Here is a 25,000-nt window from a genome sequence, read left to right on the forward strand (position 1 = left end):
GTGTGTGTGTGGGTGGGGGTAGTGTGCATTTCTAGGTAACTCTGTATCACATACCCCAGCTAAAATCTGTATGTGTGTTTGTGGGGGAGGGGGTGTGCACTTCTAGGTAACTCTGTATCACATACCTCCAGCTAAAGTCTGTGTGTGTGTGGGGGGGTGGGGTGCACTTCTAGGTAACTGTATCACATACCCCCAGATAAAGTCTGTGTGTATGTTGGGTGGGTGCACTTCTAGGTAGCACTGCATTGCATAACCCCAGCTAAAGTCAGTGCGTGTGTGTGTGGGGTTGTGTGTCCCAGTTGCCCATAACATTCTGCAACATCAGTGCTACCTCTAACAGTCACTCCAGTAATTGTCATTTGACCCATAGGTCTCAACCTGCTCAGAGGCCAGTGTGGAACACAGACCATTGCAATGTGTGACAAACAGTCAAAATGTGGAACACCCTATTTTTGCACTGCGCAGAAAGCGTACCTTCACCATGGCCATGGCCTTTCAACTAAAATACACATGCGGACATGCACGCATACACACACACATATTCACTCTTAAATTCATACCTCTCAACTGCTCAGAATTTTGCAGAATGCCCAGATTTTTACCTCATGTTTTTGGTCTGTTCCTATAAAATATGTAGTTTTATGGCAAAATCACAGACACCTTTTTGATCTTATGATGTCATGAGCAAAAGTCATGAGTAAGTTAAGTTCAGTCTTATTTTTTTGTGTCTGTGGCTTAATGTTCAAAGTGACAAAAATGTTGTTCACAATAAACCAAGAAGACAAATGTTTGTGAGTATACATAAATCTTACTTATGGATAGTGCCTGGCTTCCTAAACCTCTCCAAGAAAGTCACCTTCCATGTATTCTTCTGGTGTTAGACAGGGCCGAAAGTGAAGGCACAAATGGCCACTGTCATATAGTTCAAGTGTAGCTTCCATACATACATTGGTAGATTTAGAATTGCAAGCTTTGCAACCAAATGCAAAGAAATACACAGAAGACAGCAGTATGCGACCCTGGAGATATGTGCCCCCTATATATATATATATGGTCACACCTGTTCGAACACAACCACACAACACCACCACAACACACACACGATACACACCATCCACAAAACAAAAAACCACACAACCACCATACAACGAAATAAACCGGCGGTACACAAAACACGAAACCCCATACACTATTCCACCACACACACACAAGCACACCAAAATCCTTACAAGCCCACACTAAACCTACTACTAACCCTAACCTCCCAGTCTAACACACACCTAACCACTTCCCCTAACTCTAACCCCTAAAACCTTCCCTTAACCCCTAACTAACTCCTAACCCTAACCTAACTCACTTAACCTTAACCCTCGCACTATCGCTCTTACCTCCCTAACCCACCCAACTTAACCCCCCCCTACCAGACCGCCAATCTCACACTTACCCTGCCTACACCCCTAACGTCCGTCACTAAACCACATACCCAACCCCAGAGCGTCGTCCGGTCTTCTTTGGTCTTCTTCTGCTGGAGCTCTCCGCGCTGTCGGTCTTCTGCGCTGTCGACGAAGTCAGGTAGAACCATATATATATATATATATATATATATATATATATATAAATATATATATATATATATATATATATACACACATACATACACACACACACACACACACACACACACACACACACACACACACACACACACACACATGTAGAGTGAGGAAATTACTCTGAATAGGAAAGACCAATTGCTGCCTTGATGGAGCAAGGGAACACTGCCTCCAAGTTAACCTGATAGCTAGTCATCCAGCCAGCCAGCTGTCCATGTATGTGCACCTTAGTTAAGTTTACACACTAATGCAGTTATAACTCAGGGTCAGGCAGTAGAAGCTACAGTAGTTGTAGTTACATAAACCTGTGTAGCACAGCTATAATAATTACATTAGTAAATCTGTAAAATTCACCCAGGCGTGTCTGTTCTGTCTAGCTAATGGATATTTAGGGTGTTCTGACAAATTTAGTGATGATTACAGGATGTACACAAGCAATGATCAGCTCAGATGAGATTCTAAAACTACAATAGATCTTAAACAAGCAGCTGTTGGGTACCCGTTAATTCTCTGGTGATGTAAACACAATAAAATAAATAACAACTGAGTATATCAGGTACTTGGCTGTCAATGTCAACTTGTTTAGGTAAACCAAGGAAAAAATCAACGTATTGAACTGAAAGATAGAAACGTGCATAAACAGTAAGCTTACTGCAGTTCATACCACAGTAAACATCTGGGAAACATTTCTTAGTCTGCTTTATCTTGCCTTTACTCAATATATGTAGTGTAAATGCAGCTGATTTAAAAAAAATATCCATATGTCTGCATCATAATATCGTTTTTACTGTTGTAAGATTTGTAAGTTATTTACGTCATCTCTGTAGTCAGAAAAGCGTCACACTTTTGTTGAGCCATTCCGGAAACAACTTTGCATTGCTAATTTATAATTATTTACTTATTTATTTAACATTATCCCCAGTCATTGCTGATCGTTACTGCTGAACAATATATAAGAGTTTTACTTATGGAGGGAGCTTCCACTGAAAATAGTCACAAATACCCTCCTGCCCACCTTAGTGAATGCAGCATTACACAACTCAGCAAACAAGACAAAACTGAGGTGTCTCGGACTAATAATAATAATGGCACATTCACTGATGATGTCAGGAAAGTAGTAGACAATTTTTAACAATTGAAGAAATGAATCTGTCAGAAGCAGAAAACCTTTCTTCATACCCCTTCTATTTCTAAAGGAAGAAACTAACTTTTAAATAGGTGTGTTGCATGTAAAATGAAACTTGATATGTATTATGCTTACTGTTTCCTGGATACCATACAAAAGCATACAAACAAATAAATTATGTGGGATACTAAAATGCAAACATCACATAAATGAGGAGCGTTCATGTGTGGTACAGCAATAGTAAAACCTATATGCATGAATAAGTCCATAGCCACTGTGTCAGTCAGTCAGGTGGGCATACCTGTCAACTTGCAGACAAATTAATAGATAGGGTTGAGATTGGCCATGTTTTGTGCCTCCTGATTAGTGCAGGAACAGATGCTTTTGGTTGGCTTGTATACCGCAATGCTGATTGGCTGCTTTAATTGCAGTATTACAAGCCAATTAAAATCCATAAAGCAGAGCTACGACTGTTCAATGCGGAACAGTGGGTTAAATCAATCACAAATGCGGAGTGTTCCGCACAATTCGGAGCACTTGTATGCTAAGATTTGACCTCCTGTTTAGGGTGTTGATGCATTGTTGACTACTTTGTTCATTTCTCCATTAGTCATCACTGTTTCCTTTTTGGCTAAAACCTCCTCTGAGCTGAATTTTAACAGAAGAAGGACCTCTGTCTCTTCCAGGATAGGGTCCATTTTTTTTATTCAGGTCAGCAGTGGATATCTCCTGATATCGTTTTGTCTCTCACTGCTGGATTACTGTTTAGCACCAAGGGTTTGGAACCTTGTACATTCCTTTCTAATTTGCTGATTTAACAACAAACCAGCTTAGAAAATTCTGACTGCATTGTTCATTTAGTTTATTCACAACTGACTTTTGAGCTTTGAACAGCAAATTCTTTCAGGTCTGCCCCTTGCTGTTGAATTACATATTGACTCGGTCTTTGTAACTCAGATCCACAGCTGTTTTATTTCAAGATGTCACCTAGATATTGCAAGTTATTTTACATTTTGTCATCAGCGACTCGGTTCACGTGTCGCAGTGCTGCTTTCGATTTGTATTTTTTAATTTCTGTTATATCTGTGGTAGTTTTGCACATGTTCTAAGCTATAGTAGTCAGCAGTGTTTTCAGTTCACCAGGATTTATCATTCTTAGCTCATGATACTCATTTTTCGGTAGTTTCATTCACATACCGTGTATTAAACTTCAGCAACGTCAGCTCATTTCTTATTTGAGTTAAAGCTTTCTGCAGTAACTGTAGTCCAGATTCTAATGTAACCATATCTTTTTTAAATGCACAATCTACTTTACCCAACCCTCTCAACTGTCCAAAGTTTCACTTCATATTTTTGATCTGTTCCTCATAAAATGAGGAACAGATCAAAAATATGTTCCTCATAAAATGACGTACATTTGACTTTCAGACTTCATATCCTTCAGACAGAGCCTGTTAATTCTAACAACCTTTTTTAGGTTTATAAGAGCTGTATTTAAAATCTGTCTCTGATTTCGGGACTGTTAGATTTGTCCCGGTTTCTTGCTCTTAGAGGTTGAGAGATATGCCTGTGCTTTACTTTTAACACTTATTTCTAAGGCAGCATTTTGCTCATCATTTTTCTTTAAGATATCCCCTACTACGTATTATTTAAATACTTTAGATTTGCTCTGACCCATTTGCACCACATTGTTCAAACCTAAACACTCTTCTGGAGATGGCATCTATCTCTTTCTCTGTTTTGCCTTTGTCTGCGTAAGCTTATTTATCAGTGTTTTATGACCTTATTGAAAACTGGACATCACGCACTCGCGTGCGTCACTCCATTTTTGCGTCAGTTTTCCATTATCACTCTTTCTCTGTTTTCAGTAGCTATTTTTTCTGTTGCTGCTATCGTCTTCTCCTCTGCTGCAGTAGCGTTCCCTGGTGGCTGTTACCTTTCTAGCTCGACATTCTTAGCCGTAATAACTTCAGTGCCCTTTTTCAGTTGTATAAGTTCCTTTGTTAGCAGCTCAGTTTCACTTTGCAAAATCTCGTGTTTTGTTTTCATTTTAAGAATAGTATCATACATAGTTTGAAAACCCTGAAACATTTCTTCATCGTATTATAGAGCAGTAAGTTTAGTCTGTAATGGACTTCTTTTCCATCTTTCCAGATCATGTGTTAGTTCTCTTTGTTGTTTTTGACACTTCTCAAAGTCTGCTAAGGCAAGCACCATTTCCCTTTTGACTTGTCTTGCTTTGGTTTCTCTGTACCTACTCAGACCTTTTCTGCAGATAGGCCAAATTCCATTTTAACATAGTATTATTATGATTAATATTTAAGTTTAGTCTTCTGTTTCACTGTTTCAGCTTATACAGTAAGGTTAGAGTCTTTTTGATAAAGCAACAGTGTTTTTGTTAGTTATATTTTGGTATCTCTTTTGTAGGTAAAAGTCAACCAACCACTTTTTAAAACTTTTGTAATTTTATTTTCATTTTCAAAAAAAAAACAATCTCTGGCCACAGATACGTCAGACTCAGTCTAGGGAGCCCACCTTTGGAAAGCTCAGGGCACCTGGGACAGCAGACAGTGTAGGAGGCATATTAGTATAAAGGAAGTGATGGCAGCGATCCAGGCTGCCAGGGCTCTCAAGTCCATCTAGAAGCCAGGATGCCTGATAATGATGGTGCTGTGAATATCCAGGCTGTCAGGGAGGTCGAGTCCATCTGGAATCCAGGACTCCTGATAATGATGGTGCTGTGGACATCCAGGCTGTCAGGGCGGTTGAGTCCATCTTGAATCCAGGACTCCTGATAATGATGGCGCTATGGTATATAAGCAAACAAGGAGACGCTCATTCTTACTGTTTATGCATGTTTGTAGTGAAAGCTTGGGAGAGAGGTGCATCTCCAACTCTAAGACTAAGAGCCTCTTATGATCTGTCTTAGCAGAACTCCATAGTGGATCAGCTAAGCAGAGCATAAACAGATCTCCAAGAATGGATGCTGCTCACATATATTTTTATTCCACTGATTAACAAATTGAACATACCAGAACCATAACATGTTGCTTCTTTGAGAAGTAGACAGCTGAAAAAGTTCCACTTTGGTGACCTACGCAAAGAAGTTTGGGCAGTGGGTGCCCTATCCTTCGGCTCTGTGTAGATCCATTTCTGTTTCTGAATGCTGACTCTCCTTTACCCAGACTCTCAAGAGGGTTCCAAAAAGTGAAGTATGAGAGGCCCATGTTGCTCCTAAGAGCACCCAATGGCCCCAGACAGCAGTAGCTCTCTCTCTCCTGTTAGGAAAAGGCAAAAGAAAAAGGATTCATTTTGCTTCAGCATTTCAGCCCCATGACTTGGATCCAAACCAGGGATGAGCTGTCCAAGTTGCACTTAAATTGGGTTAGGGAGGAACTCTGCTTTACATAGATAAGGAGCCTGTTCCATAGACGGGATAGTCTCTGGAATACATACCTATCTCCCAGCAGGTCCTATTTATACCACAAGCAAGGTTTAAGTCTTTAGAACGGGTAATTCTGGTACTGTTTATTTTCTGGATATGCAGGAGGTCCATCAGAGAGGGGTCTGACAATGCCCTGTATGCCAAGCATAGATCTCCTCTCAAAAGCCTGTAGGAGACAGAATACAGGGATAGGGCCTTGAGGCAGTCTGCATAGGAGATATTACTTATGCCCTGTATTATTTTAGTGAGGAACCCCTGTGGACGTTCCAGTTGTTGGATATGCCTGGTTAGGTACATATCAAAGTGGGCAGTGTACTTAATGATAGGTCTGATGTATGCTGAATACAGTAGAACAATGATTTCCTTGGACTTAGATGCCATAGCTTTGTTTGTAAGTTGTGCAACATAGAATGATTTCCTCACCACTGTAGACACGTGATGATCAAAGGCTAGATTACTATCTGTGTGTCCCTAAGTCCCTGACTACTGGGTCATCTCTAAGGGGTGTGTTGTCAGTATGATAGTACCAGGGATGAATGACTTCCCAAAGGAGACTGACACCAGTTATTTGTCTGTGTCAACCCCTCCTGGAGAGCATTTGTGTCAGTGTGAGATTCAATGACAGTTCCTAATTTGCAATCATCTGCAAATTTACTCAGCCACAGACCACTGCCATTGGCCTTGACTTCTAAGAAGTAAATGCCAAAAAGGAACGGTCCATGGACTGATCCCTGAGGGACTGCACTCCTGACTGGCCTGTTTGTAGAGGTGGACTTCCCAATTCTAACTTCCTGGGTCCTGTCTGTGAGCCATTTGGCTATCCACCGGGTGACATACGGGTTTGTATCTAACCTCTTGAGTTTGTCAACAATGCCCAAGTGGGGGTATTGTCTCAAATGCCTTGACCAAGTCAAGGTAGGCAGTGTGAAAGATTTTGCCCTCATCCATTGCTTTGGTGACCTTCTCAAAGAAGTTCACCAGGTTGAGTAGGCATGATCTGCCCTTGACGAAACCAAACTGGGTTGGGTCCTGTGTCTGGAGGTGTACTATATCTGCTGATCATCTCCATGATTATTCTTTCCATGGCTTTACATATAAGACTAGTGAGACGTATGGGTCTGTAGATTCCAGGGTCTGTAGATGGACCACCTTTGTTCATAAGTTCATAGGTAGGTACTAGGCTATTGGTCCTAGGGCCTATATAAGCCTAGCCAAAAAGGTACCCTGGTTTTCGCCACCCAAGAAAATTATTTTCCTGTACCCCTGTCGAGCAGAGCCACATAGGAGATCCCCAGGGTGAAATTCCTATTTCCCATCCAGTCATCAAGATTTTTTCGTGAAGAGTGCTAATGAGAAGCTTTGTTTGATACAGTTTGTTCCAGAATAAGGGAAGTCTCTGGGACAGGAATCTATCCCTCCAGCATGTTCTGTTTATTGTGGTGACACGTTTTAGGTCCCCAGAGTGTGTAGCTCGGAGGGGTTGGGATTTCTTTAAGTGGAGCATGTCCAACAGCTCTGGGTTTGACATAGCTTTGTATGTTAGGCAGAGATCGCCTCTGAATAGGCGATATGCGACGGAGTAAAGCTGGAGTTTTTTGAGATGGTCTGTATAGGGCATCTGTTTGAGGCCAGTAATCCTCTTTGTGATGTATTTCTGCGGCCTTTCCAGTTGCTGTAGATGTTGTGCAGAGGGATGACTGTTGCCTTTCTCCATTCATGAGGCACAAAGCCTGTTTGGAGGTTACACTTAAATAGTAATTCCAGAGGCCCTGATAGGTCATGTTTCATGCTATTTAGAAGGCATCCTGGGATATTGTCTTGGCCCATTAATGCATTGTTCTTGGTCTTAGAGAGAGCATTAAGGACCTGTTCCCTAGTGATAATAGGGGGAGTTATATTTGATGATATTTCCTGAGGGAAGGTTGATGAGGAGAGAGGAGTAAAGTTGGAGCTGAATTTATCAGCCAGGAAGTTTATTATATCTTCTGGGTCAGTATAGGTGGCTCCATTTACAATGAGCTCTGCACACAATTGTGTTTTGCCTTTGAGGTTGCAGACATATCTAAAGAATGCTTTGTGGTTGTCCTTGGCCTGGGAGGCAGGCTGGGTGCTGCACCTCATAATTTTTGCCATGATCTTCTTCCTTCTGTTATACATCCTTTTGATTTTGTGATGCCACCAGCAGGAGCGGCCCTAGGTCAACTGGTGCCCTAGGCAAAACAGCTCCACGGCGCCCCCAACACATTACCAGGTGCCCCCATCCTGGTCTACCTACACCAAATTAATACTGGAAAAGTGCCCCTGCTACACCAGTGCCCTAGGCGGCCGCCTAGTTGGCCTATGCCTAAGGCCGGCCATGGCCACCAGAGTGGCTTGTTTTTTGAGTTAGTTCTGTACTTCTTCCTGGTGGGTACAGCTGCCTCTATGGAGCTATTAACATGTTTGTACAGGGTTTCTGTGAACATTACTCCATAGGCAGAAGTGTTCTCAGGGTTTATAGGGGCTTGAAATTTTGCCAGGTTCTTACTTAATAGCAGGAGGTTAGTCTTAGAATAGTTCCTGAATATACCCAGTTGAGCTGGGGGTCCAGGTTTTATTTTTACTTCAAAGGAGACCATTTTGTGGTCTGACCTTACCAGGGAAGGCATTACAATAGGGGGTGTGCAGCACTCTCCCATATTAGTGAGGACCAGATCCAGTGTGGCTGCACCCCTGCTTGGTGTATTGACTATCTGGTCCAGGGCATTTGTGTTTACAAAATCCAGGAATCTCTGTGTATGTACATTTGATGTCGTATAGGATTATCCAGTTAATAGTGGGGTAATTAAAGTCACCCATGTTTATGGTATTGGGTTGGATGGTTAGTATTTCTAATGAGTTTAAATACATGGTATGGGTTTCCTGGGGTCATAGAAGGGGACCTATAGCTTGCAAGGAAGTGGTATTGGATTTTACCTATGGTTATTTGCAGATGGAGCAGCTCAAGTGCATTTTCCTGTTTGACCAGCCTTGAAGTATATTTATTTTTGATGTAAATAGAGACACCTCCACCTTTAATCCCTGCTTGTAAAGTAGCTGGTCTGAATATGCAGAAGGCATTATAATCTTGCCCTGTTGATGTGCTCTCTGCAGCTTTAAACGTCTCAGAGACCTCACAGACATCAGCATTCTCTAGGGTAAAGAGAGCTTCCAGGGAGTGAAGTTTTTTTTTTGTTTAGGCTACTAGAATTGAACAGTAATACCTTTAGATTTCCTTGGTTTTGATTTGTTATGTTGGAAGTACTTTCAATTTGGCATTGCCTAAAAAAGGCATTATGGGGCAAGACAATGTTTTAGCTAATATTTGAAAGCCTAGAGGGGAGAGGTGCAGACTATCCCTGGCAAAGCAGCATGGTCTGTTGACCATCTCCTTCCATGCTGACAAATATTGCACCCCCTTAGAATGACACCAGAAACTAAGCCAATTATTAAAATCAATCATCTTTTTTTCATATTGTGGCATCATCCCTGGAGAAGGTAAAACGCTGCTCAATGCTAGGCTCATACCAGCCTGAGACACATATTCCGAGAGCTCTATGATTTCTCTATTCATATAGTCTAGGGAGGTATGTCTCAGGTCATTTACTCTGACATGGACTATGACTGTTATATTGGTAATTGTGGTCCAGTGACCTGAGTGCATGCATAATGTGATGGATCCTAGCCCCGGATAAGCAACTGATCGTAACTTTCTCCTTTCTCAGCCTGATGAGAGGGAAATCAGTGTGTCTCACGATGGAATCTCTAATGACTAGAATGTTGGATTGTGTGTTAACCTGCCTTATGGGCTTAGAGGTAGAGGCTCCATAAGATGTAGCTCTATGTGTTGATGTGGGTGTTGTTTTGAAAGAGTGTGTTTGGGGCTGCTGAGGGTATTTCTTGTGTGTACTTTGTCTAGGAGGTCTCTGTGGTTTATGAAGGTTACATGTAGATGCGTCAGTATATGTAGGTCTATATGTCTGCTTTGAATTGTGCATGATGGGTGCAGCATGTGTACTGCTGACAACCTTATTGACATTAGGAGTACTTTTATGTGAGATCTTTGCCTCCAGTGACATTGTGTAAATACATCTCTCACATACCATATCAGTTTGTTTGCGAATTAACTGGTTGTCAGTAAACAATTTCTACTTTGCCTCAGGATGCCCATATCCACCAAGCCAGTAATGGAGACAGTAGGAAAGTTCATATCCATGGCAGCAGACCCTTTTTTATTGATTAGATTGTTGGAGTGAGAATATCAATCACTGTCAGGAGTATCTGGTTTGCAACTATGTGGACAGTACTTGTCACTGCAAACTAGTTGTCCTGTGTGCAACTAGATATTGGAGAAATTTCAATTGTGCTTTTACTGGAAAAATGTCACTCAAGGTGTCTGATTTTGTACAGAGCACTGCCAAAGACTTGAGGGGAAACTAGACCCCGAAAATTTAAGGATGAAGTATTTAGGCAGATATTCTGAAGTTAGGACAAATCAAGCAGTACATACCGAAAACAAAAAAATAGCTTGTCAAGAATGATGAAAAGAGAGGAGTTGCATGAATGGCTACTGCCTGGCTACTACTAATGCTGGTCTCAGCACAGCTTCACTCTGTTGGGATACAATGCTCCTTTGCTTCTTTTTCTCTCTCCAGAAGCAAAATGTTAGCACCAGTCCCAAAAAGAGAAGCAGGCGACAGCCTGTCTGGTGATCCACAGTATTGTCTTAGATAATGTAAGGGTCCATAGGCTTGTAGCCTTTTTCTGGTAGATTCACTGTGCTTTCTGCCAAACCATTTGATTGCAGGTACTCTGGACTACTTGTGACATGAGTAAAGTCCCATTCTTCAGCAAATCTTTTGAACTGTTGGCTTGTAAACTGGGTGCCATTGTCAGAAATAACTTAGTGTGGACTAACATAGACTGCAAAATGACCTTTCATCTTAGTGATGATTGTATTGGATGTTAGATTAGGAAGTGGGTCAATCTCGAACCAATTGGAATAAAAGTCTACTAACACCAAATAATGTTGACCATTCCACTCGAAAATGTCTGTAGCTATTTGGTTAAGCTCAAGTGGTTCCTTCTGTTGATGTGGCTTTGTACTATTACACAATGAACAAGATAAAGTGCTGTCTCAGTGTATTGTGACATAGAAGGTCAAAATACTAGGTCTCTCACCCTTCTTTTGGTAGATTCGGTTGCTGGGTGACCACAATGCAAGATAGTAATGTGCTGTTGTTGCAAAGAGTTTGGAACAGTTACTTTTGGGCCTTTCATTATGATACCTTTGTCAGAAAAAATCTCATCTCTGCATGGAAAATAAGGTTGCACTTTTTGAGGTAAACTGGATTGGTTTGATGCCATCTGTGATTGATGAAGTGGATGAGCCTCTGTAACACTGGATCTGTGGCTGTGTGATCTTTCAGCTTATCAAAGTATATGGAAGAAAAATTTCTCACTTCCATAACTTCAAAATCAAGGTTCTCAATCTTGTGTTGTTCTGTGGTGTTTCTAGGCGCTCTGGATTATGTATCAGCAAAATAAAGACGTTTGCCTGTCTTGTAGACAAGATTGAAATTGTACTTTTGAAATCTCAGCATCATGCTTTGCAGTCTAGCTGGAGCTGAATGCATAGTCTTTCTCAAAATAGTGACTAATGGTTGGTGGTCTGTTTCAGTCTGGATAGGTCTACCATAAACATAATCATGGAACTGCGACCATGCAAACACAATTGCCAAAAGCTCTTTCTCGATCTGGGCATACTGCATCTCAGTTTGGGTAAGAGCTCTCTATGCACAGGCAACAGGTTGATCCTCTTGTAGAATGACTGCACCTAAACCACATTTCGAAGCATCACAGGAAAGTGTTACTGGCTTGTGAATATCATAGTACCTGAGTATTGGTGGACTAGCAATTCTCTTTTTCAGGACTTGGAATGCTGTTTGGTGTTGCTCTAACCAAGACCAGGATACATCTTTACATGTCAGCTCTCTGAGTGGTGCTGATAGTTGGCTCAAGTCTGGAATAAACTTGCCTAGATAGTTGACCATGCCGCTGGGGTGTCTTCTGTGTGGAGTCTGCATGTCCGCTCTGTGTTCGCATGGGTTTCCTCCGGGTGCTCCGGTTTCCTCCCACATCCCAAATACATGCATTAGGTGGATCGGACACTCCAAATTGGCCCTAGGTGTGAGTGTGTGCATGTGTGTGCCTTATGTGGAAGGTTGGGCACCAGGCTGGCAACTCGATACCGTAAAAACTCCACTGCCAATCATGAGTGGACAGATGATCCGCTGTGGCGACCCCTAACCGGGAAAAGCCAAAAGAAGAAGAAGAAGATAGTTGACCATGCCAAGAAAACGTTGCAGGGTTTGAACATTGCCTGGTGCTGGCATCTCAAGAATGGCTGTTTGTTTTCATGGGTCTGGTAGTAGCCCTGTACTCGTACATAAATGATCAACATAAGTAACTTCTTGTAGCCTGAATTTGCATTTCTGTGCATTGAGCTTAAGATTTTAATTGACATGCCCTTTCCAGAAGTTTTCTGAGGTTTCTGTCATGTTCTGCTTCATCATGACCTCCTACCAGTATGTCGTCTACTGTAATAGCAAAAGGATACCCAGAAAAAATGAGCTCCATTGCACATTGAAAGACTTCACTTGCAGAATTTATCCCAAATGGCATTCACAAAAGTCTGTACCTGCCAGTTGTACTGAACACAGTGAGCAATGATGATTTTCTGTCAAGCTGAATTTGCCAAAATGAACTCTTTGCATCTGAGTCAGAAGAAACAGTGGCATTTGGCATTGAGGGTGTGACTTCTTTGACTGTGTGCTGACTGTGTGCATTGGATGATGAGGTCTTTTTAATGCTTTGTTCAAATCTCATGGGTCAGTACATATTCTGATCTCATCTGAGCTTTTCTTATGGCTACCGCCATGGAAGATACCCATTCAGTTGGAGTTTTGACTGGACAAATCACACCTTGTCACACCATTTTATCCAACTCGATTGTGACTTTGTCCTGCGTGACTATTGGAACTTTACGTGCTGGCCTGATAACTGGACTGACCTCTATGCCTAACTTCATGGTGTACACAACTGAAAGTTTGCCTAGTTTGTCTTTGAAAAGATCAGCATAGGAAGAAAAAATGTACTGGGCAAAGTCAGAGTAGTGGTCTTTTAAGCTAACATGATGGACTTCCTTATTAAATGAAAGCAGTCCCATTTTCAAAGTGTCTCAGAGCCCTAGTAATGACTGGACGTGCCTCTTGACTGCATAAAATTACTCATAGCTTTTCCCAGCAGAATAACATGAAAGCACTACCGAGTCTTCGGTTTGAATTTCTTCAGCTTCCTAAGCAACAAGCTTCGCACACCTTGCTAAATCAAACCTTTCACCAGCACATACTCTGGCAAATGTTTCTGCTGACATAACATTGCACTTAGAACCTGTGTCAGCTTTGAGCTCTATGGTTTTGTCATTTATCCAAACAGTACAAAATACTTAATTCTTTGCCCTTAAATCTATTGCATTCACCGTTTCATGAAGTACTGACACACCATCAACATAAAAGAGTAGGCTTGCCACTGTCTAACTGATCAACTAATTTCTTAAAATATTCCCTTTCAATAAAAGAATGTAGACATTTTGATTTACAAAACCTTTTGAAATGATTCCATTTACTGCATTTGTGGCATTGCTGACCAAAAGCTAAATATTTCTCCCTTTTAGATTCATGATTACCACCACAAACATGACAGGTGGCAATGACACTGAGTTGGGGTGCATGCTTTGAGTTTGCTGATTCACTCTTGTGCTTCACTGAGACTGTGCCAACTCTGGAATTTGCTGGAAAGCTCTGGGGTTCACCAGTGAGTGCTGCAGGGGCTGCAGTTGCTGCAATGTGCTTAGGTCTGTTTCTTTTAACCATGTGCTGCATACTATCAACATGAGCTTTGTCACTGTGCCTTCTAGATCCATTCTCATTTGTAAGCATATTTGTTAGCTTTTCTGTGAGCTCATATATCTGACAAATCTCAATGGCCTTATTCAAAGTTAAATCACTGTCACAAAGAAAAATCTTTCTCACAGCATCATCTTTGATACCTTACACAAGTCTGTCCTTTATCAAGTCATTCCTTGAATCACCAAATATGCATGTTTTAGCTTTATTTGTCAGGTCAGTTATATATATGCTGCAAAAGTTTCACCAGGCTTTTGATTCCTTGTATAAAATGTGCCTCTCCATTGTAACATTTTTCTGGGGGGGGTGTTACACTTTTGTCTAAATTTACGTTTTAAGCACTCTGGGTCCTCCCTTGATTCAGCATGTACAACAATTTAACTGTTTTTTCCCTCTCCAGTATAGATAGCAGCTGCATACACAAATGAGAGTTCCCTTTCTATGGCTTCTGACCTAGCTAAATTAAGCAGAGTAAATGCCTTTGTGTGGCCATCTTTATCAGAAAATGTAGCCTGTATGAAAATGTCACACTCTTGCTCAAACACTTTCCAGTTCTCAGCAATATTACTGTCAAACACAAGTGCACTGGGTTTTCGAAATCCATCTGCCATACCCACAAAGTGTACACAAACACACTGAAAATATGTCCCTTGTAATTATGTAGGAACAAACAGTTTTGTGAGCTTGTAACAACATTCAAATGCACAATAAACTCTTCAAAGTACCGTACTTAGCAAAATATACTATGTAATGGCTGTGCTTTGCAAAATATGCCTTGTAATGGCTGTACTTTGTGAAATAGCTTTACTGTTAACGCTGCACAAACATGCAAACACTTTATACACTGCTAACTCGGTTATCTTTGCTTAATACAAAATACATATGCTTTGCGAAAATGCTGTCATTTCCCCTTATTTTATTCATTTTATGAAATTCAGACTTTATTTCAAACGTTTTCCATAGTAATTCTAATATTTTTATCAATATCGTACATAGCTGTTTATGCAGATAGCATTTAGAACCTTCTGTATGCCTTGTTTCATATTATGTGAAAAAAAATCATGCTGACCAAGTTTTAATGCCTGAAATTCATTTCTGACCTGTTTGCGAAGTTTCCACATTTAGGAATAATCCACTCCTGTATATTCCACCAACTCCTAGCAAGTACCTTAAGTAGTCTTACCCAAGCCGCCTTTGAGTTCATGCCCCTCGGATATGTCTGTTCTGATTCCTTGTCCTTTAGACATGCCATTTCTTATATCATGTCCTTTTAGACATGCCACTTCTGGCACCATGTTGCTCATTTGTCTCTAACACATATAACGAGAAGGCAGGGGTTTTCATTTAGATGCTTTAATACATGAAAATACATCAGGATGGATAACAGCATCATTAAATACAAACAAACTAGTTAACAGACAGACCTTACAAACATACATGCTTACATCTCAACTGCTTACTACAAAATGGCAGTCAGGCTCGCACGTGCTCAGTATTTATATACTTGTGCAAGCCCTTGAATAGCTTCTTAAAGGTATATACACACAGTTTGATCTACAGGTTGGTCAAGGAGTGGAGCTCTAGAAGGATTGAGCAGACATTGGCCAGGTTTGTGGCTTACCTTCTACAGATGCGTCCACTGGTGGAAGTCCGTTAGCAGTATCTAATACAGTAGGCTGGCCACTCCAAAATCATCTGCTTCCTAGCTAAAGCACCCAGTTTTCAGGAACAAAGGAGCAAAAGTCTAGTTGGATTTTCTAATGTCTGTCTTCTCTTTTGGTTGTTCCCATTAGGGGTTACTACAGCAGATCATCTGTTTCCATTTCTTCCTGTCCTCTGCATCTTGCTCTGTAACACCAACCACCTGCATGTCCTCTCTCACCACATCCATAAACCTTATCTTAGGCCTTCCTCTTTTCCTCTTACCTGGCAGCTCCATTCTTAGCATCCTTTTCCCAATATACCCAGCATCTCTCCTCAGCACATGTCCAAACTAACGCAAGCTCGCCTCTCTGACTTTGTCTCCAAACCGTCCAGCCTGAGCTGACCCTCTAATATACTGATTCCTAATGTTGTCCATCCTTGTCACATCCATTGCAAATCTTAACATCTTTAACTCTGCCAATTCCAGCACTGACTCCTGCCTTTTTGTCAATGCCACCGTCTCCAACCCATACAACATAGCTGGTCTCACTACCCTCTTGTAGACCTTCCCTTTCACTCTTACTGGTACCCATCTGTCACAAATCATTCCTGACACTCTTGTCCACCCATTCCACCCTGCTTGTACAGTCTTCTTCACCTCTCTTCCACACTCCCCATTACTCTGAACTTTTGATCCCAAGTACTTCAACTCATCCACCTTTGCCAGCTCTATTGCCTGCAGCCTCACCGTTCCTCTATCCTCCCTCTCATTCACACACATATATTCTGTCTTATTCCTGCTGACCTTCATTCCTCTTCTCTCTAGAGCATATCTCCACCTCTCTAGGGTCTCCTCCACCTGTTCCCTACTCTCACTACAGATCACAATGTCATCGGCAAACATCATAGTCCACGGGGCCTCCTGTCTGATCTCGTCTATCAACCTGTCCATCACCATTGCAAATAAGAAAGGGCTCAGAGCTGATCCTTGATGTGATCCCACCCTCCACCCTTAAACGCATCTGTCACTCCCACCGCAGACCTCACCGCTGTCACACTACCCTCGTACATATCCTGTACCACTCTTACATACTTTTCTGACACTCCCGACTTCCTCATACAATACCACAACTCCTCTCTAGGCACCCTATCATATGCTTTCTCCAAGTGCACAAAGACACAATGCAGCTCCTTCTGACATTCTGTATATTTCTCCATCAACACTCTCAGAGCAAATATATAGAAAATAGAGGCAAGTTGCAGGTCTCTTCCAAAACCTTTATTCACAGATTACACAAGCGCTTTCACCAACTGGCTTCTTCAGGTGTATACAAAAACTAAAAACATCCCTACATTTATACTATGTATCTCTCTATTATCCAGTTGAACACTTAAAGGGATATCAAACCTTAAAAGACTTGAGCAACACTTTCATACAATATATATATATATATATATATATATATAGATATATATATATATATAGATAGATAGATATATATATATAGATATATATGCACATAAAGCCTTAAATAAAACATGCTTATACTTCTTATACACATTAAAACATACTAAAATCTATAAAATACATACATCAATATATGCAATCAAAGATTCAACATCAAAATGACTACCTACGTAAAGCCCTATTTTTTAAAAAAGGTTTTAATGGTACATGGTCATTCAGGCCATGCCCATAATCAGCTCTCAATTTTACTATCCATTTCAATTCCAAGTTCTCTGTTTGTACCCTAATATCACCACCCCTTATATTTTCAAAATATCTATCTATTACCCTAAAAATAAAATGATGTTCTATGCTAGTTTCTTTAACATGTTTGGCCAAAGCATTAAATGATCTTCCTTTTTTAATATGATAAATATGTTCTCTGACTCTGCCTTTTAACATCCTATCTGTTTTACCCGCGTAAAATTTGTTACAAATTTTACAAGTAGCCAAGTAAACTAAATGTGAAGAATCACATCTAGCATTAATGCTAAAATTAAATAGTCTACCTGTATCAGGATGTACAAACTTACTGTCTGTATTTATATACTTACAGTACTAACATTTAAAACAAGGTCTAGTGCCTTTATTATTATTTAATGAAACAAAATTTCTAGAGCCACATAATTGCCTCTTTAAAGATTTTTTATTCTTAAAAGTGAATTCAGGAAATGCACCTATAAACTTACTTATTTGCCTATCTGGCGTTAGAATATTCCAATGCTTATTAATAATGTTCATACAGCATCTTAAATCTCTTGAATAACTAAAACATAGTTTAAGTGATTGTGCTTTTTTGACATGACCTTTAATACTACCTTCTATCTGTTTAGAAAAATAGGGTTTGGCCCTACTATGTCTCACACTCTTTACTGCATTAATACTACAGTCAATTAATTTCTGGTCATAACCTCTATCCACTGATTTCTGCATTTGAAAAAATATGTATCGATGATGTATATAAAAAAAATTATGAACAGGAGATGCTAGGCAATAAGAATAAATAGCACAATTTAACTAGGGATGAATGTACTGCTTTGAAAATTTTAAGAACTAACAACTCTATTATGATACGTCCTGCTGACAAAGGGGGACCCATAGCAGTTTTAAACAAGGAAGGCTGTGATAGGAGAATGTTTCTTCTCTTGGATGATAGAGTTTTTTATAAACCTATCACTTTGTTACAGGTCAACAAAATGACTAAACATGTACACGAACAGTTAGAATTGATGGTAGATAACAATATCTTAGATGGAAAACTCTTTCAATATTTTCTTATTGCTAAACCTACTATCCCAATGATACAAGGATTACCTAAGCTACACAAAAATATAGATAATCCACCAATGAGACCAATTGTGTCTGGTAGGAACTGGTGTACTGAGGCAATTTCAATTTATTTGGAAAAAACTTTGAGAATTCTTATAAATACCTCGGACCATATTCTTAAGGATACTGAACAATTTGTTAAGGACTTATATAAGTTTTGTGAAGACACCATAAGTAAACAAGTATTACTTGTTACATTTGATGTTGTATCGTTATTTACAGTTATACCCAATGATTATGGAATTAAGAGTGTAGCTGATTTAATGTATAGTAATGGGAATTATGACCAATAAAATTGAGTTGATATGTAAGTTATTGAATCTTGTTTTAGAGAACAATGTTTTTGTATGTAAAGACAAGATTTTTTGGCAATGCCAAGGCGTTGCCATGGGAACGTCTTGTGCGAACAGCTATGCCAATGCAATAATGTTAAAATGGGAGAAACAATTTTTGATGAAAAATGATTTTATAAAAGATAAATTGTTCTACCATAGATTTGTAGATGACCTTTTTATGATATGGGGGGTTCTATTGAAAAATTAAAATTATTTGCTGATTATATTGATACCTCAACAAGTTTCCTTAAGTTTACCTTGAATTTTTCAAATAGGGAAATAAGTTTCTTGGATGTTTTGATTATGCAGGCCACAAATGGTGACCTGAATATTAAAATGTTTAAGAAAGAATGTCATGTTAACAGTTTACTTAGGAGGGATAGTATGCATCCTCAGTTTATTTTTAAAAATGTGGCCCAAAATCAAGCATTTAGAGCTTCCAGGCTCAATGCTATGGATGAAGATTTTGCGATGCAATTAACCACAGTGGAAACTGACTTGTTGGTTAGAGGTTATGACCAGAAATTAATTGACTGTAGTATTAATGCAGTAAAGAGTGAGACATAGTAGGGCCAAACCCTATTTTTCTAAACAGATAGAAGGTAGTATTAAAGGTCATGTTAGAAAAGCACAATCACTTAAATTATGTTTTAGTTATTCAAGAGATTTAAGATGCTGTATGAACATTATTAATAAGCATTGGAATATTCTAACGTCAGATAGGCAAATAAGAAAGTTTATAGGTGCATTTCCTGAATTCACTTTTAAGAATAAAAAATCTTTAAAGAGTCAATTATGTGGCCCTAGAAATTTTGTTTCATTAAATAATAATAAAGGCACTAGACCTTGTTTTAAATGTCAGTACTGTAAGTATATAAATATAGACAGTAAGTTTGTACATCCTGATACAGGTAGACTATTTAATTTTAGTATTAATGCTAGATGTGATTCTCCACATTAATTTACTTGGCTACTTGTAAAATTTGTAACAAATTTTATGTGGTTAAAACAGATAGGATGTTAAAAGGCAGAGTCAGAGAACATATTTATCATATTAAAAAAGGAAGTTCATTTAATGCTTTGGCCAAACATTTTAAAGAAACTAGCATAGAACATCATTTTATTTTTAGGGCAATATATAGATATTTTGAAATTATAAGGGGTGGTGATATTAGGGTACAAACAGAGAACTTGGAATTGAAATGGATAGTAAAATTGAGAGCTGATTATGGGCATGGCCTAAATGACCATGTACCACTAAAACCTTATTTAAAAAATAGGGCTTTACGTAGGTAGTTATTTTGATGTTGAATCTTTGATTGCATATATTGATGTATTTTATAGATTATAGTATGTTTTAATGTGTATAAGAAGTATTAGCATGTTTTATTTAAGGCTTTATGTATATATATATATATACATCGCGTGGGTTTCCTCCGGGTTCTCCGGTTTCCTCCCACATTGTAAAGACATGCTTCTGGAGCATTTCTCCCCGGGCCTCCGCTGAAAACAGCATCTGTGGAACCTAGTCGGACTTTCCCGGTCAACAAATGTTAAATAAAAATAATATAAATATATATTGTATGAAAGTGTTGCTCAAGTCTTTTAAGGTTTGATATCCCTTTAAGTGCTCAACTGGATAATTGAGAGATACATAGTATAAATGTGGGGATGTTTTTAGTTTTTGTTTACACCTGAAGAAGCCAGTTGATGTAATCTGTGAATAAAGCTTTTGGAAGAGACCTGTAGCTTGCCTCTATTTTTCTATATATTTGGATTCCTCTTTTGTATTTCGAGGTACCTGGTTATCCCTGTGAATTTATTTTACTCTCATGGCATCTGTAGTGCTCTTTCCCGGCATGAAACCATAGTGCTGATCACTAATCATCGCCTCCCTTCTTAACCTAGCTTCCACAACTCTTTCCCATAACTTCAAGCTGTGACTGATCATTTTATCCCTCTGTAGTTACTACAGCTCTGCAGATCACACTTATTCGTAAAAATAGGCACCAAGACACTTTTTCTCCACTCCTCAGGCATCCTCTGACTTTCCAAGATTTCATTAAAAAGTCTGATTAAAAACTCCACTGCTATTTCTCCTAAGCACCTCTATGCTTCCACTGGTATGTCATCTGGACCAACAGCCTTTCCATTCGTCATCCTGTTCATAGCTGTCTTTACTTCCTCCTTGCTAATCTGTTTCACGTCCTAATTCACTATCCCCACATCATCAAGCCTTCTCTCTCCCTCTCTTGTTCTCTTCATTCATCAGCCCCTCAAAGTACTCTTTCCATCTGGTCAACACACCCTCCTCTCACTTGTACATTTCCCTCACTATCCTTTATCACCCTTATCTGCTGCACATCTTTCCCAGCTCGGTCCCTCTGTCTAGTCTGTCGGTACAGGTCCTTTTCTCCCTCTTTTGTGTCCAACCTTTCATACAACTCTCTATATGCCTTATCCTTAGCCTTCACCACCTCTCTCTTTGCCATGCTCCTCATCCCCTTATACTCATGCCTACTTTGTTCATCTCTGTGACAGTCCCACTTCTTCTTTGCCATCCTCTTCCTCTATATACTCTCATGTACTTCCTCATTCCACCACCAGGTCTCCTTGTCCTCCTTCCTCTGTCCAGATGTCACACCAAGCACCTTTCTAGCAGTCTCCCTTACTATCTCTGCTGTAGTTACCCAGCCATTCGGTAACTCTTCACTGCCCCCCAGTGCCTGTTTTAACTCTTTCCTGAACTCCACCTCACAATTACCCATTTTCAACTTCCACCATTTGATCCTTGACGTGTGTGTGTGTGTGTGTGTGTGTGTGTGTGTGTGTGTGTGTGTGTGTGTGTGTGTGTGTGTGTGTGTGTGTGTGTGTGTGTGTGTGTGTGTGTGTGTGTGTGTGTGTGGCCTAAAGGTTAAGGTGTTTGCCTTCCAAACACAAGGTGCAGGGTTTGAGTCTCACAAGGGATAATTGGCTAGGCTTAAAATGGCTTGCAAGGGCAGTTAGCCTAGTACTAATGTATGAACCGATGAGAGAGATATGCTAGTAGCTATCTCCTTGTATCCAGATAATACAAAACCCTTTTGACACCTTTGTGAGGGTAAGGATAACAAGATAATGGCTGCACTTTTGTCAGATATTCCTTCTGGCATTAAAAAATGACTGTGAAACAAATCAACACTGGCTTATGGAAAACACAAATGAGCTTTGAACACATTAAAGTCTGAAATGCTTGGCATCTGCTACATGACCTGGCTTTATTTATTTGCCAGGTTAGTCCCCCTAGTCCCCCTAGCCTTGCTTTCAGAAAAAACACAAGGTGACATTTTTCAGAAGTAGCATGGCTGGGTGTGGGTAATGACTGGTGTACCACAGCTAGCGTGGTGCAGAATACGGGCTTGGTTCATTGCTTGTTGTAACACTGTTGCTGGTTTGTATTACAGAATTTGTCTCCCCTACAAAGAAGCCTTTGACGCAGTGGAACTAACCTTAATGCAAAGCACTGTAAATTGCTGCGATGAATGCTCTTAAAGATTAGCACAAAATTATTGACAATAGCCAAAATAAATGTTTCATTTGGAGGATATTTGCTCATAACTCTGTCACTGTGTATTATTTTATTCATATTTTACATGTTACATGTTTTGGCATTCTGGTGGGTTACATATGTGTATGCAATATTTTCTATGTGATACTCACTTCATGTGGCAATCACTGATCCTTCTGTATTCATGCATACCACTTTCAGCTTTTTTCCCATAATCTTAATCTTAACTGGGGTTTTGTTGCTAAATAGCTACAGTGTTCAACCTTCAATCGTGGTTGCTAATTTCTCTCCTCTGCAAATCATTGCAGAACCCACATATTTTGGAGTCTGTACAGCAGTTGAAAAAGCATATTTCTGTAAACCTAACTGTAATGTGGATATTTGTCATGCAGCTGTCAAGTCTTTCTTGCCACAGTGTAAAGTTATCTATTTGTTTTGTTCTTAGAATTCAAATGAGTTATTTAACTAGGAAAGAATCCCACTCGACACCAGCTTGTGAGGCTTGGTTAATTGTGGTGATGCATATTGCTGGCAGTTCTGGTCTTGCTTGTTGCATTCTGTGACATTCATAGTAAAATCTAATTGTAGAATTATTTCATAATTAAAAAAATACATGTATTCAGATATTTATAGTAATGTCTTCACAAACGTTACATGACCTTAAATGCTTCCTTATAGTGTTGTCATTTACTTTTTCACCAAGGGTATACCAAGAAACCAGCTTCTTTTCAGAACTTGCATTAGAAATGCTGTTTTTAGATAAATATGAGTAGTAAAAGAACATTTTCTGTTTTGTGTCTTTCAGTCACCATTTGGGATGCAGGCTGAATATGCCCACCCAGCTGAAACAGTTATTCTCGGTGCTGGCTTCTTCATTGGGATTATGATCTTTTGTAATCATATGATCCTGCTGTGGGCATGGGTAACTGTGCGGCTTTTGGAGACCATTGATGTACACAGGTAAAACGATACACTGAATAGTTAATGCTGAGTTTACACTAATGGAAATTTGCCCATTGTAATACTTGTATTTTACTGTTAGTAAAAGCAGGATGTGTTCCTTCCTTTGATGGCAATATTAAACAGTGTTTCAGTGGATATGTCATTTATATATCCAAGGAAGTGGATGGTGAGGAATGTAGACACATAGGCTTTGTATTGGTTTAATGGGATGTCTTTCTTACACCTCATGGTCCAGGATACAGTTCTGGATTTCTATCACTGTCTTTATTGTTTTTGTGTTCTCCCTTTGCTTGCAGTGGTTTTATTCTGGGTTCCTCCCACCTATCAGAAAGCATGTTGGTTGAATGGATAATGTAAGTCGTCGTTTGGTTCATTGAACCATTCTAAGATCACACTACAGTAGGGATTGGGAATTTGTCCTTTTCCCTGCTGTAGTCTGATCTTGGAGTTGGTATAAATATTTAACAGGGGATGTAGGTGGTGTGGAGGGGGAGGCTTGCAAAAACATTGTGTTGTTGGCAGGTGTGTGGATTTATGTCACTTTTTCAATTAACTGCATTGTTGACTATATGGGGTTCAACAATGTAGTTTTTCGGTAAACTGACATAGATCTGTCATTATATATTTCATTTAGCCTTGCTGTTGTCATTATGTGTTGCTTTTAGCCTTTCTTTTGTTGCCCCGAGTATGGCTAAAATGTTCTGAGGAAGACACGTAACAGATGAAAAAAATAATAGGGAATTGGGAAGTCCTTTAATTCATATTTTACATAACTTAATTGAAATGGTCCAGACTGCTTCATGAGACATACTGTATGCCAAGTACCCCAAATCTCAAGAGCGAAGAACACAGGATGGCATGACATGTCAATATTTGCTTGCACTGTATAGCCTAATGTGTGATAATATTGAGCCAAAAATAGCCATCATATAACCTGGCTATACTGTGAGCAATGCCATAGCTGGTTAAAATTTTACTAGGTATTTCAAGGCATATTCTGGTGCAGCGGTAGCGTTGTTGCCTCACAGCAAGAGGTTCTCCCATTCTATTCTCTGCTTGGGTTGGGAGTGCCTTCTGTGTGGAGTCTGCATGTCCTCCCTGCGGTCAAGTGGGCGTTCGAAAGACATGCACTGAATGGGCATGCCTTCGTTGAAGGTTGGGCGTTGGGCTGGCAACTCGACACCATAAAAACCCAACTGCCAATCATTAGCGGACCGGAGTTCCGCTGTGGCGACCCCTAACCGGGAAAAGCCGAAAGACAAACAACAATATTTCAAGGCATATTCAGCTCATACCAAGACTCGTGCTTCCACTCTTTTTTTCTATTTTGTTTATTTTGGCCCTCATTTATAGAAATTGTATAAAATCCAAACTTCACAGAGTAGAAACAGGCTGAAAGAAACCACCATGGCATAAAACCAAAGGGTAATTTTATTTAGATAAGCGCTTTCACAAACACTGTTGCTTCATCAGATCTTAACACACCATAAAATACTCCACATTTAT

At 39.8% G+C, this 25,000-nt stretch overlaps 1 protein-coding gene across 1 annotated transcript in view; it reads left to right on the forward strand.

Moving 5' to 3' along the window:
* Positions 1-25,000, forward strand: part of MSMO1 (methylsterol monooxygenase 1) — a 112,794-nt gene that overhangs the window by 48,849 nt on the left and 38,945 nt on the right. The window contains exon 4 of the mRNA XM_044068983.1: positions 23,337-23,491. Coding sequence (XP_043924918.1) covers positions 23,337-23,491 — 155 coding nt within the window. The remainder of the gene's footprint in view (positions 1-23,336; positions 23,492-25,000) is intronic.

Source organism: Protopterus annectens, chromosome 4.part0 (genome assembly GCF_019279795.1).
Source record: "Protopterus annectens isolate FY-2018-M chromosome 4.part0, PAN1.0, whole genome shotgun sequence".
NCBI lineage: Eukaryota > Metazoa > Chordata > Ceratodontiformes > Protopteridae > Protopterus > Protopterus annectens.